Source organism: Macaca nemestrina, chromosome 9, assembly GCF_043159975.1.
Source record: "Macaca nemestrina isolate mMacNem1 chromosome 9, mMacNem.hap1, whole genome shotgun sequence".
Classification (NCBI taxonomy): Eukaryota; Metazoa; Chordata; class Mammalia; order Primates; family Cercopithecidae; genus Macaca; species Macaca nemestrina.
In genome coordinates this window covers 45,463,524-45,477,402 of record NC_092133.1, presented here as the reverse complement: position 1 = coordinate 45,477,402, position 13,879 = coordinate 45,463,524, and the positions used below count along the sequence as shown (strand labels likewise).

The 13,879-nt window shown below is 37.4% G+C and overlaps 1 protein-coding gene across 6 annotated transcripts in view; it reads right to left on the bottom strand.

Moving 5' to 3' along the window:
* LOC105480820 (renalase, FAD dependent amine oxidase) overlaps window positions 1-13,879 on the bottom strand; it is a 402,948-nt gene that overhangs the window by 126,058 nt on the left and 263,011 nt on the right. For 4 of the 6 annotated variants that reach the window (XR_986616.3, XM_071069535.1, XM_011739995.3 and 1 more), the window contains exon 6: window positions 3,921-4,096. Coding sequence is in view for 5 of the 6 variants with exons in the window: in XM_071069535.1 (XP_070925636.1) it covers window positions 3,921-4,096 (176 nt within the window). In the remaining variant the exon portion in view is untranslated. Of the gene's footprint in view, window positions 1-137; window positions 268-3,920; window positions 4,097-13,879 lie in introns of those variants that run through there. The other 2 variants (XM_011740012.3, XM_011740016.3) reach the window with 2 other exon arrangements.

The window sequence follows — 13,879 nt, the reverse complement described above, 5'->3', positions numbered from 1 at the left end:
TTATAATCCCAGCACTTTTGGGAGACCAAGGCAGGCAGATCACTTGAGTCCTGGAGTTTGAGACCAGCCTGGACAACATAGCAAGACCCCGTGACTACAAACATTTTAAAAAATTAACCAGGAACAGTAGTGTGCACCTGTAATCCCAGTTACTCAGGAGGCTGAGGTGAGAGGATCACTTGAGCTAAGAAGTTTGAGGCAGGCTGCTGTAGTCAGCTCTGATCATGCACTGCACTCCAACCTGAGTGACAGAGTTAGATCCTCCCTCTGAAAAAAACAAAACAAAACAAAAAAACAAAAGAAAAGAAAAGAAAGAGAAAAGGTACAAGCTCAGGGCAAAGTATTAAATGAAGATATATAACTATAGAAGATAACTGATTTCTAATTGTACTGTACAAGCTTACAAGGTAGTCCACATCCACATCCATTTATTTTTCCAAAGATATTGAATTTCAATGTATTCATTCATTTCCTCCCCCTAAGTTCCTCTCCTGATTTCTTTGGTATCTGAATGTACATTTGGAGACTAAAAAACAAAGTAATCATGACAGTGCTAAATAAAGTAAGGAAAAGGGCCACTAACATTTTCTGGAATTGAAGAAAGATGGGGAAAATTAGAGCTAAACCTGAATGCAGAAATTTACCATAGTTTGAGAAGGACATCACGCTAGACACTGAAACGAAGGAAAGCACAGCATAAAATAATGGTCAGAGTATCAGGGTTATCAAACTGATTAAATGTCCCCTGTCAAGGTACATGGAAAGACATTTTCAGTAATTCTGCTTCTAGTGAAAGAGTTAATATATCATACTTGTTACAGAAACCTTAATTCAATGCATAACCGACTAAGCATCAAGTCATATTAACTGGCTAAACATTTAAATTATGGAAGGCAAATAGCTGCAAAAGGGAGGAACTGAGAACCACAAAAAATCTGCCATTGCTTTTCTGTTTGTTTGAACCACCTACTCAAGTGCTTTATTCAAATTAAAAATGGGATGCACAGAAACAGCTCCTAAGTCTTTCAAAAAATGCCTTCTTTCTTCACCTGCCTCTTTCCTAAGAGCAATACCCACAAGAATGCACCATTATCTTACCCAAGACAAACTTCAATTTAGAGTCTTAGGAGAAGGCCGTCAGCAAATATTAGTCTCTAGGGTTTCCTGAGCAGAGTACTAGGCATATTGTAGGCATTCATTAAATGCTTATTGAATAAATGAGTTACCAAATGAATACATGAGAAACCATTTTTTACCCCACTGCTGCAATTGTGGATATGGATATGCGACATTAGGAACAGCACTAGGCTTGGGAGAGCAACACCAAGGAAATCAGAAACTGTCCCCACACAAAATACTCCTCTTTTCTCTTGCAGATAGCAGCTGCTCCCTTAGGGTGGCTTGAGTCTTACAGGGCTGATGCTCTCTCCAGAGGTTTTATGAGGAAGAGGGAAACAATGCCTCATTAAGGGGATCCATCAGGGGATTTGGGAGAAAGGAGGGTGTGGCAGGCAGAAGTAATGCCCCTATCACAAACATCCATGTCTTAATCCCTGGAACCTACAAATATGTTATGTCAATGGAAAGGAAGATTTCAGGTTGCAGATGGATTAAAAGTATGAGTCAGCTGAACCTGAGATGGCGTAAGTATTCTAGATCACACAGGTGGGCCTAATGTCATCACAAGAGTGAGGTAGAAGAAAAGGTCAGAGTGGAAGAAGGATTTGACCTGCTGTTGCTGGCTTTGAAGATCGGAGGGTCCTCAAGCTGAGGAATGTGGGCAGTTTCTAGAAGATGATAAAGGCAAGAAAATGGATTCTCTCCTAGGGCCTCTAGAAAGGAATGCAGCCCTGGCCACACCTGGATTTTATTCCAGTGAGACCCATTTTCGACTCTTACCTCCAGGAATGTAAGATAATAAATTTGTGTTGTTTCCCACTACCAAGTTTTTGAGAATTTGTTACAACAACAACAGGAAATATAAGGTGGGTGAAGAGGATGGAAGGACTTGAGAGGCAGGTAGACTGGTTTCATCATTATTACCTGTGGGGATTTAAGGAAGTTATTTCATCTCTGTGAGGCTTCATGTGCTCATCACTATAGTTTTTCTAAAACTAACAAACTCATAAGACTGCTTTTAAAAAATATATATTTAAAATAATCTATTTAGGGTTTATCTTTACCACTAGATACATTTTTAATTTGATTTTTTTCTATTTTTAAATTGACTTCACTTGTTTTTTTTTTCAGAACAGTTTTAGGTTCATAGCAAAACTGAGAGGAAGGTATAGAGATTTCTAATATGTCCCCTACCCTCCCACATTTCTACCATAAATGAATGTTATGTTCTGTAAAATGATCCTCAAGGTACTATGAGAAGTATATGAATAGTGGAACATGCAAACTTCTAAGTCTGCATGATAACTTACTCCTTTTCAGGTTTTGCAGCCAATGTAGACTTCATGACTTCAGAGTTGTAAATATAGTGAAATAATTTCAACATCCAAATTGTAACAAAATCATTGCTAGGGTTTGGAGGTACATTGTGTTCAAAGATTTTTATTAAATTTTGTGATATTGCACAACTTTGATTAGGCCATTTTGTGGTTAGGACAAATCTATTTTTATTAACACATCAAATATTAAGAAATAAGTAGATTTTTAAACCCACTTTTTCAGCTTATTAATAAATTACAAGAAAGGCATGAGAGGAAACCTCATAAATGAATGTTTCTTTTAAAGGAGTATTTATAAATCACAAAGCGACCTGATGTGTAACATATCTAGCTTCAAAATGTATCAACAAGATTATTTCCCTGTTTTCTTATTCAAGCTAACTTAAAATTGAGTTCAATATCACTTAAAGAGAATAGCTATTTAGATTTTTCAATGCTTTTAAAAGGAAAAAGTAAAGTCTTCAAAAGTGACCATGACATGCTTAAGTAAATATTTTCCCAAAGGTTCACTGTATAATTTAACTTGAGAAGATAAGAGTAAAACATAGACCTGCTGCAATATTTTAGGAAGTAATTTACTATTTCCTCTGATTTTGGAAAGCCTTTAGAATATACAAAACCAACTGCAATTTCCCACAACACCACTTTTTCTAAAGGCTTTACAGCTTGGATAACCAATAGGGATGGTAAATCAGTTTGTCAACAAGCTCAGAAATCCCAGGAAAAAAATGGAAAACTCACTGCTTTTTCTCCTGTATCTGCCCTTTGCTTCATTGTCCCCTAAATGACTTCACTACTGAGTTTACGGATCAAAAGACTTTTTCTACGAATACTCACTTCCATTGAAATATGCAGAAATTTTCAGAAAAAGTCAACATTTACTTAGTATAAGGAGCTTTAAGTTTGAACTAGTAGAGTGATCAGCAGGTTTAATCTAACCCTGAAAAACAGCTCAACTAGCTGTCCTATGCAGGTACTTATCTCTCTCCCACAGAGAGCTCAGCTGGCAGCAGTCAAAACCAAAGTGGAAACTTAATAAAAATGAAAATTGTGGTAGCAAAATACACTTACAAGGTTAATTTGACATATTGCAAAATTTTGGGAAGTTATAGTGGTTTCTAAGTATCCACAGTACTGACATAGAAGAAGCCCAAAGAAACAGCTGCATTTGGAGATATAAGCTGCCTTGTCTGAAGAGAAGACCTCAGAATATCAAGGTTTGTAAGTCTTGAGATAGAATTTGAAGATAACATTGGTGAATATTGTATGCACTTCTTGTTGAGAAACAGCAGGACAATAAAACCCGCAGAAGTTATATTTATGTGTTGGGCAAACACATGTTTGCTCCAAAGATCACATAGTTAATTTTTTTTACTAGAGAATGCAAAAGATAAAGAAGTAACATCAGTTCTGTTAGCCTATTAAGAAAATTGTTGTGCTTAGACCACTGGATTAGTTGATTACCTGTGAATGTCTCCATTTTTGGCATTTGGTAGCAATTGGCTGAGGCAAACCTGGCAAAATGTTTTCCAGCTGCTGGAAGATTAACTCCTGCACATCCTCAATGCTGTGTTCCAAGTATGTAACTCCAAATGGGACAGTGGTGTGAATCACGAGGGAAGGCCCAATTTCTGATGACTCTGTGGCATAAGAGGATCATAAAGATGCATCTTAAAGTGGGTAGGAGGCAAGCATCTCTCAGGATTGCAATTCAAACTAAAGAATTGATCACAATAATCAAGCAATAAATGGAGGAAAAACTTATTCTAATCTTTAAAGCATAAAGTAGGCATTTCTGAAATTCAAAATCAAACTTCTCTGAAGAGGAAGACAGATTAAAGAGAAGTTTTAGTGAACAGATTGTCAGATATTGCTAAAGAACTGAAAGAAAGGGTAGAAGTTCATTTAATATGAACTGCCTTGGATATAATTATATTTAGGTTTGTCTTCTCTCATTCACAAAATTTCTAGCTCTTCAGGGCAGGGTCCAGTTTTTAATACAGAGTCTATAATCTTCATAAATTCTGAGAACAAAGTAGATATTCAATAAATACTTGTCTCATTCAATTAATGCTTAATGGGTTGAAATATATTTTGTTGAAATTACACAAATGTCAGAACAAAAAGAAACCAAGCTCCTCTCTAAAAAACAGGCTTGTCCTCATAATATTCTTCTCTATGTTTTAATTACCATTTCTTTATGTTTTAATCAGCATTAAAAATAAAAGTCTGTCTCATTCAAAACATGAGGCAACTTTCCATTTTTGTTTGCCATTGATTTTTTTGCTGTCTGTTCGTAATCACAAATAATGAGTATCTGCTTTGTATCATTCACTCCTTAGTAGAATATAGAGCAATCAAGTCTGAGTTGAAAGAAACATAAGTAACTGAGACATTAGAAAGCACCATCTTGGAAGAATATTAACAAGAATTTGTCTGCTATTATTTGTTTGAATCATGCAGAAGAGAAAGCTGAGAGGAAAATAATGATAGATGTAAAACATACGAATATAATATGAAAATTGGAACCTCCCCCTCCTGAGAGAAGAGAATATTAAAGTGTGTAAGGCACTGATAGGAGATGTCAAACCTGATTCTGGAAATTCTTTAACTTGGGATTGTAAAAGGTAATACAATGATCTATTTGAGTTACAGCAGTACAATTGACACAGGAAAGAAAGAGTTGACATAAGCCACTTACTCACTATGTGCCTGCTTAATCTCTTTACATTTCAGGGTTTTTTTTTTTTTTTTTAATGAGAATAAGTTAGTAGCCACCACATAGGTCTATGATGTGCATTAAATAACGTAGTACACATGAAATACTCAGCATAGTTTCTGACACAGAGTAGGTGCTTAATAAATGTAAGCTATGGGAATGGAAGCAATAAGCCAGATACATGGGTAAAGCTTCCGGAGTGTTGCCTAAATTATAGGTGTGAGTCATGTTTTATGAAAGTACTTCATTTTTCCATTGCACTCAGCACAAGGAACCCTGGCTTATGAATTTTATGGCAAAACACAAGAGAAGAGAGTCCCAACATGCTGCAAACTTTTTAAAGTGCAGTGAATGCTTCCGAAGAGTTTCACGTATATGAGGTGAGGGACCTGAATTCAGAATATGTGCAGTAAAATGCAACGGTAAGCTGGACTGTACAGTATTTTCACCTCACAGTAGCTGAAACAACTTGAAAGAGGAAACAGAGGGGCCGTCTCTTTGAATGTTCAATGTGTAACCTGTCGGTGAAGACTTTACAGGTTCTGTACAGAGGGAAGGACTTAGGAGTGGGAAATCTCAATTTCTTTCACAGAATACTACCACAGTGAGAAATCTGTTGCATATTGCCTTAGGAAGTGTTATTTATGTTATCAGTTAATAAATTAAGGGAGGCTTGTTCACAGTGATGGGGTATCAATGCCACCCCTCTTCCATACTGTCAGGCCTCTGAGCCCAAGCTAAGCCATCATATCCCCAGTGAACTGCACATATACATCCAGATGGACTGAAGTAACTAAAGATCCACAAAAGTGAAAATAGCCTTAACTGATGACATTCCACCATTGTGATTTATTTCTGCCCCAACCTAACTGATCAATGTACTTTATAATCTCCCCCACCCTTGAGAATGTACTTTGTGAGATCCAAACCCTGCCTGCAAAACATTGCTCCTAACTCCACCGCCTATCCCAAAACCTGTAAGAACTAATGATAATCCACCACCCTTTGTTGACTCCTTTTTCGGACTCAGCCTGCCTGCAACCAGGTGAAATAAACAGCCTTGTTGCTCACACAAAGCCTGTTTGGGGGTCTCTTCACATGGACGCATGAGACACATACAGTACCACATCTTCCCAGCAACAGAGAAAACTACTAGGTCAGCATTCTGAAGCAGAGAAGTTGAGGCTCTGAGTTGACTTATCCATGGCAGGCTTCAAAGGAAAATGAATGCTAGCTGCATGCTGAGAACTGGGAGGTTGCACTGACCCAGCTATTTGCTCTAGGGGGAACTCATAAAGTCACTAAGACCAATGATGGTGTGATGCCAGGTTTCTTCCATTTACATTAACCATCCACTCCACGGAGAGCAATAAAAAATGAAATTTAAGACCTAAAGTGAAATAGTTCTTGCATAACAACGAGAGAACAACCTGGCTACTTATTTTTATTGGAATCATATATTTATTTTGAAAATTTAGATGAAAATTTGAATAGCTATGACTGAAAACCGTAAGTTTTGGGGAAAAGCTCCCCCAACCCTAAATTAGAGCATATTTTCAGAAGCTAAAGTCTAAAAATACAAAGAGCCAAGCAGAATTTAAACGTGACCAAAGTTTGAAAATAGAGCAGTATAAAAAGCCACAAATATGTTAATAGGATTTAGAGCATAAATTCAGCATAATCATTATTCCTTGGTCACTGGGAAGTTAATGATGCTATTTTTCTTTTTCTTTTCTTTATTCAGTTTAAGAAGAATATTACCTAGTTTTTGGCATTTTAAATGTAAAGCTCATAGTAAGTTGACAATTATTTCTCTACTTTGGGAAATCAATGGCTACAGAGTCAGAAGATAAATATTTGAACCTCTGCAACCTTTAATAGCCCTGTAATCATGGACAACTTAATCTCTCAGGCTTCACTTTTTTCCATCAATTAAAAGGGAGCAACACTACCGACCTTACAAGCCTGCTATGAGGATTGAATGAATTACCCACATAAAAGCCTTCCTTCAAACATAAAGTGCTACACAAACAGAAGGCATTCCTAAGTAATATTCTTGTTTTCACCTCTCCACTGTTGAAAGAGCGGCTTTAGAAAGGGATAACAGAATTGACTTCTCTCAAAGCATTAAGACTGATCATTATATCAACACCCCAGGGACAATGGAAGACTATTCCTGGGTATAGGCAGAGCAGGATTTGATTTTTTGTGTGTTTCGTGAGATATACATAACATAAAATTTACTGTTTTAACCTATTTTACGTATACAGTTCAGTAGCATTGAGTGTGTTCACTTTGTTCTATAACAGTTACCATCAAGCTTCTGGTTTTCAAGATGCCTGTCTAGTGACATCAGATGCCAGAACTTTTCAGAAAGATCAACGTTACCTGTGAATGGACAAGTTCCAAATGAAAAACTGACAGAAGAGATCCAGGACCTGTCAGAGTGCCCAGGGGAAAAAGCTGAGATACAGGGAAAAAAAAAGCAGCAAGGGTCTGGCAGAGATTGACCCCTGAGGAACTCAGAACCCTTTGGTAAGGGGTAGTGGGAGTGTTTCTCTGCTCCCTTCACTCCTGGAACAATTCACTGACTGTCAAACTGTTGGGGAGCCCTTCTCCCCTCTAGATCAAGGGCAATGCTGTCAGTGGTGACTTGGGGAAATTTTCCAGGGGCAGAGAACCAAGTGGCCAGCTCATGTTAAGCATGCCTATACTCCCCTCAGACCTGAACTGACATGGCCGAACTGAGTCATGCTGGTTGTGCACCTGTGGTGGGACACTGCCCTGCCCAGGGAATCTCCGCCCTTGAGTCACCACACCACGAGATTCCCCACAAACATACCCCACAACCCACTCTGTCTCTGGCAAACACAGGGGGCTGGTGGGTCCCTGTGGAGCTGTGGGAGCCCTGGAGATCTCACCCTTGGTGGGCTGCCTTGAAGGGAATGGGGAGCACAGCCCACTAAAGTCTCCCTTGGGACAAAGGAAATGAAGGAAGTGGCACCAATTGGTGAAGGGGGTAGAACTGATGATTAGGAAGGGTTGTAGAAAGGGAATCATCCGCCCCTTGCCACCTTTAGCACTGTTGAGGATGCAGTAGTAGTTCTCCTGGCTGGGGGCTGGTATATGTGCACCTGGAGAAAGCACTTATCACACTTTTTGTAGTGACTCCACACTTGCTAAAAGTGAGCCTGTGCTGCTTGGGCTTGCACAAAGGGCAGGGCCCAACTCCCTGACCCTACACAAAACAGCAGCATCCTGGCAATGGAGGACAGACAAGCCACAGAGTTGTCCGCTCTGGACTGGAGGAAGAGGCTCTGCCCCAAGCCCATCTTAGTGGTAGCTGCCAAAATGGTGTATCAGTAGCCCATAGCCACATTGCAGCTGGGAACCAAAGGAAAAAGTCTTTATGAACTGAAGTTTGTGAGCCCTGTGACATGGTGTGATACGGGAAGCAGTTGGCATTCCTGCAGCTGGTGCACCTCCCCCACTGCTCCTTCCCCAAAGACCTCAGCATGCTCCAACAATCTACCTGTGGGTGGGCCAGCTCTTACTTGTAAGTGCCACCTACTGGACTAGAGCTTGAACTCCACCAACAAATAAAACACCTGCTGCCAGAAGGGCTGAGTGCTAGTGCATGTGATGAGACTTCCACATCCTCAGCCAAACAGTAGATAGAGTGTTGGCTCATACATTGAATACATTGCTACAAGAAGCAGCATCTGAGAAAGCCACCACACAAAAGCTATCCACAATGAAGGACCCATACAGCACCTTGGTCCTCTGAAAGCACCTGGAAAGGAGGCCAAATGATCATACACAACATACAACATACCCACAAGATTAAAAAGAATTACAAAATGTAAAAGTCTTATCCAAATGACAGCAAACAAAAAAATAAACAGTGACAGCTGCCTCATATGAGAAGGAATCAGTGCAAGAACTCTAGCAGTAAAAAAAACTCAGAGTGGATTGACACTTCCAAAGCATTTCATTTGCTCTGTAGCAATAGGTCCTAACAAAAATGAAAAGTCTGAAATGGCAGATAAATAATTCGAAATATGGATTTTAAGGAAACTCAATGAGATCCAAGAGAAAGTTGAAATCCAATACAAAGAAACTAGAAAAACAATTCAGGATATAAAAGATGAGATAGCTGTGTCAAAAACAAAAACAAAAACAAAAAAACAAACGAAAAACCCCAAACAATTAGAACTTCTGGAATGAAAAAAATTCACTGAAAAAATTTCAAAATACAGTTGGAAGCTTTAACAATAACCTAGACTAAGCAGAAGAAAGAATTTCAGAGCTTGAATATTGGTCTTTCAAATTAATCCAATGAGACAAAAATAAAAAAGAATTTAGAAAAATGAATAAAGCCTTTGAGAAATATGGGATTATGTAAAGTGAGCAAACCTATAACTGCTTGGTATTCCTGAGAGAGAAGTAGAAAAAGAAAGCAACCTGGAAAACATATTTGAGGGAGTAATTCAGGAAAATCTCACTAACCTTGCTAGAATCGTCAACATCCAGATATAAGAAATTAAAAAAGCTCCCACAAGATCTACACAAGATGATAATCACCAAGGCCTATAATTATCAAACTATCCAAGATCAACACGAAAAAAAAAAAATCTCAAAGGAAGGCAGCTGAAAAAATGGGATAAATGATCCATAAAGGAAATACCATTAGACTAACAGCAGACTTCTCTGTAGAAGCCTTACAAGCAAGAAGAGATTGGGGGTATATTTTTAGCTTTCTTAAGGAAAAAAATAGTCGGTAAAGAATTTTATACCCTGCCAAACTATGCTTCATAAATGAAGGAAAAATAAAATTTTCCCAGATGAGCAAATGCTAAGGGAACTCTTCATCACCAGACCAGTCCTACAAGAAAAGTTCAAAGAAGTTCTAAACATGAAAACAAAAGAACGATGCTTGCTACCATAAAAGCACACATAATGCCAAAGTACACAGATCCTATAAAGCAATTACACAATTGAGACTACAAAGTAACTAGCTAACACTATGGCAGGAACAAAACCTCACATATCAATATTAACCTTGAACATAACAGCATAAAAGCCCCACCTGAGAAACATAGATTGGCAAACTAGAATAAAAAAAACAAGACCCAACCATCTACTGTTTTCAAGAGACCAATGTCACATATTATTACAGCCACAGTCTCAAAGTAACAGAATGGAGAAAATCTGTCACACAAATGGAAAACAAAAAAGAGTAAAGGTTGCTATTCTTGTGTGAGATAAAAGAGACTTTAAAACAACCATATTAAAAAAAAAAGACAAAGAAGAGTATTATATAATGATAAAGGGTTCAACTCAATCAGAAAATTCTACTATTTTAAATATATGTTCACTCAACATTGGAGCACCAAGATTTAGAAAACAAATACTACTAGACGTAAGAGAAGAGACAGACAGACTTACAATAATAGTGGGGGGTTTCAACACCATGCTGATGGCACTAGATAGAACATTGAGGCAGAAAATAACAAAGAAAATCTGGACTTAAATTGGACTCTTAACCAAATGAACCCAGTAAATGCCATAGAACACTACACCCAACAACCACAGAAAGTATGTTTTTCTCATCTGTGCATGGAACAGTCTCTAAAATTGATTATAAGATTGACCATATAGAAAATCTCAATAAATTTAAAAACATCAAAATCATATCAAGCATCTTCTCAGACCACAGTGGGATAAAATCAGGAATCATACCAAGAGGTCTATCAAAAACCACATAAGTACATGGAAACCAAACAAACAACTTGCTGCCAAATGACTTTTAGGTAAACAAAAGAATTAAAGCACAAATCAAAATATGTTTTGAAACAAGTGAAAATAGAAACAAAATACCAAAATCCCTGGGATACAGCAAAAGCAGGGCTAAAAGGAAAGTTTATTCTGCTAAATGTTTACATCAAAAAGATAGAAAGATCTCAGATTAACAACCCAATGTCACATCTAAAGGAAGTAGAAAAATGAGAACAAACCAAACCCAAAGCTAGAGGAACAAAAGAATTAACAAAGATCGGAGCAGAATGAAATAAAATTGTGACCAACAAAATATACAAAAGATCAATGAAATGAAAAGTTGGTTCTCTGAAATGATAAACAACACTGAGAGACCAGTAGCTACATTAACCAAGAAAAAGAGAGAATATTCAAATAAGCATAATCAAAAAAATGACAAGGGTGACATTACAACTGATACCGCATAAATACAAAAGATTCTCAGGGGCTATTATGAATATCTCTATGCACACCACCTAGAAAACCTACAGGAGATGGATAAATTCCTGGAAACACACAACTTCACAAGATTGAATCAGGATGAAATTAAAATGCTGAACCGACCAATAATGAGTTAGAAAATTGAATTAGTAATAAAAAATCTAGAAACCAAAAAAATTCAGGACTAGACAGACTCATGGCCAAATTCTACCAGACCTACAAAGAAGCTGGTACCAATCTGAATGAAACGATTCCAAAACACTGAGCAGGAGTTCTTCCCCAACTCATTCCAAAACATAGTTGAGGAGTTCTTCCCCACCCAAATCTCATTGAAAATTGCAATCCCCACGTGTCGGGGGTTGGGGGTGATTAGATCATGGGGACAGTTTTCCCCATGCTATTCTCATGACAGTGAGTTCTCACAAGATCTGATGGTTTTTTAAGTGTTTGACGCTTCCTCCTTCACAGGTGCTCTCATGTGCTGCCATGTAAGAAGTGCCTGCTTCCCCTTCTGCCATGATTGCAAGTTTCCTGGGGCCTTCCCAGTCATGCAGAACTGTTAGTCAATTAAACTTCTTTACTTTATAAATTATCTCTGGCAGTTCTTTATAGCGGTGTAAAAATGGACTAATACACTCCCTGGGAATGGGAGCAAGACAAGGATGTCTACTCTCATTTCTCATATTCAACATACTACTGGAAGTCCTAGTCAGAGCAATTAGGTGTGAAGAAGAAATAAAAGTAACACAAACAGGAAAAGAAGAAGTAGAATTATCTCTGCTAGCTGATGACATGATCCTATACCTAGAAAGCCTAATGACTGCTCCAAAGGACTCCTAGACCTGATAAATGACTTCAGTAAAGTTTCAGGATACAAAACTAATGCACAAAAAAATCAGTTGCATTCCTATACACCAGCAACACTCAAGCTGAGAACCAAATCAAACACTCAATCCCACTTACATTTGCCACAAAAAAATACAATATCTAAAAATACATTTAACTAATAAGGTAAAATATTTATACAAGGAGAATAACAAAATACTGATGAAAGAATGCATAGATGATAAACAAATGGGAAAACATCCCATGCTCATACAGAGGAAGAATCCATATTGTTAAAATGATTATACTGCCCAAAGCAATCTACAGATTCAGTGAAGTTCCTACCAAATTACCTACATCACTTTTTCACAGAATTAGAAAAAAACAATTCTAATTAGCTAAAGCAATCCTAAGCAAAGAGAACAAGGCTGGAGGCATTACATTACCCAAACTCAAAGTATACTACAAGGCTACAGTATCCAAATCAGCATGGTATTGGTATAAAAATAGACAAAGATTCATGGAACAGAATACAGAACCCAGAATAAATCCATATACCTACAACTAACTGATCCTGACAAAGTCAGTAAAAACAAACAATGGAGAAAGGACACCCTATTCAGTAAATTATGTGGGGGAAAACTGGCTAGGCATTATGCAGTAGAATGAAACTGGAACACCACCTTTCACCATAGACAAAAATTAAGTCAAGATAGATTAAATACTTAAATGTAAGACCGGCAACTATAAAAATACTAGAAGAAAACCTAGGAAAAACTACTTTGGACATTGGCATATTCAAAGAATTTATGACTAAGACCTCAAAAGCAAATGCAACAAAAACAAAAATAGACAAATGGGATTTAATTAAACTAATTAACAGAGTAAACAGATAATTTACGGAATGGGAGACAATATCTACAAACTGTGCATCTGACAAAAGTCTAATATCCAGAATCTATAAGGAGCTTAAACAAATCAACAAGAAAAACAAAACAAAACATCCCCATTAAAAAGTGGGGCAAGGTCGTGAACAGATACTTCTCAAAAGAAGACATACAAACAACCAACAAACATATGGATAAATGTTCAACATCACTAATTATCAGAGAAATGCAAATTAAAATCGCAATGAGATACCATCTCACACCAGTCAGCATGGCTATTACTAAAAAGTCAAAAAACAACAGATGCTGGCAAGGCTGCAGAGAAAAGGAATGCTTATATACTGTTGGTGGGAATGTAAATTAGTTTAACCCCTATGGAAAACAGTATGGGGATTTCACAAAGAACTAAAAATATAACTACTATTCTACTCAGCAATCCCACTACTGAGTATCTACCCAAAGGAAAAAAAAATCATTTTATCAAGAAGACACCTGCACACGTATGTTCACTGCATCACTATTCATAATAGCAAAGTCAGGGAATCAACTTAAGTGTCCATCAATTGTGAACTGGATAAAGAAAATGTGGTATATATACACCACAGAATACTATGCAGCCATAAAAAAAAGAAATCATGTCCTTTGCAAAAAAATAACTAAAACAGAAGATCAAATACCCCATGTTTTCACTTATAAGTAAGAGCTAATCAATGGGTACACATGGATATAAAGAT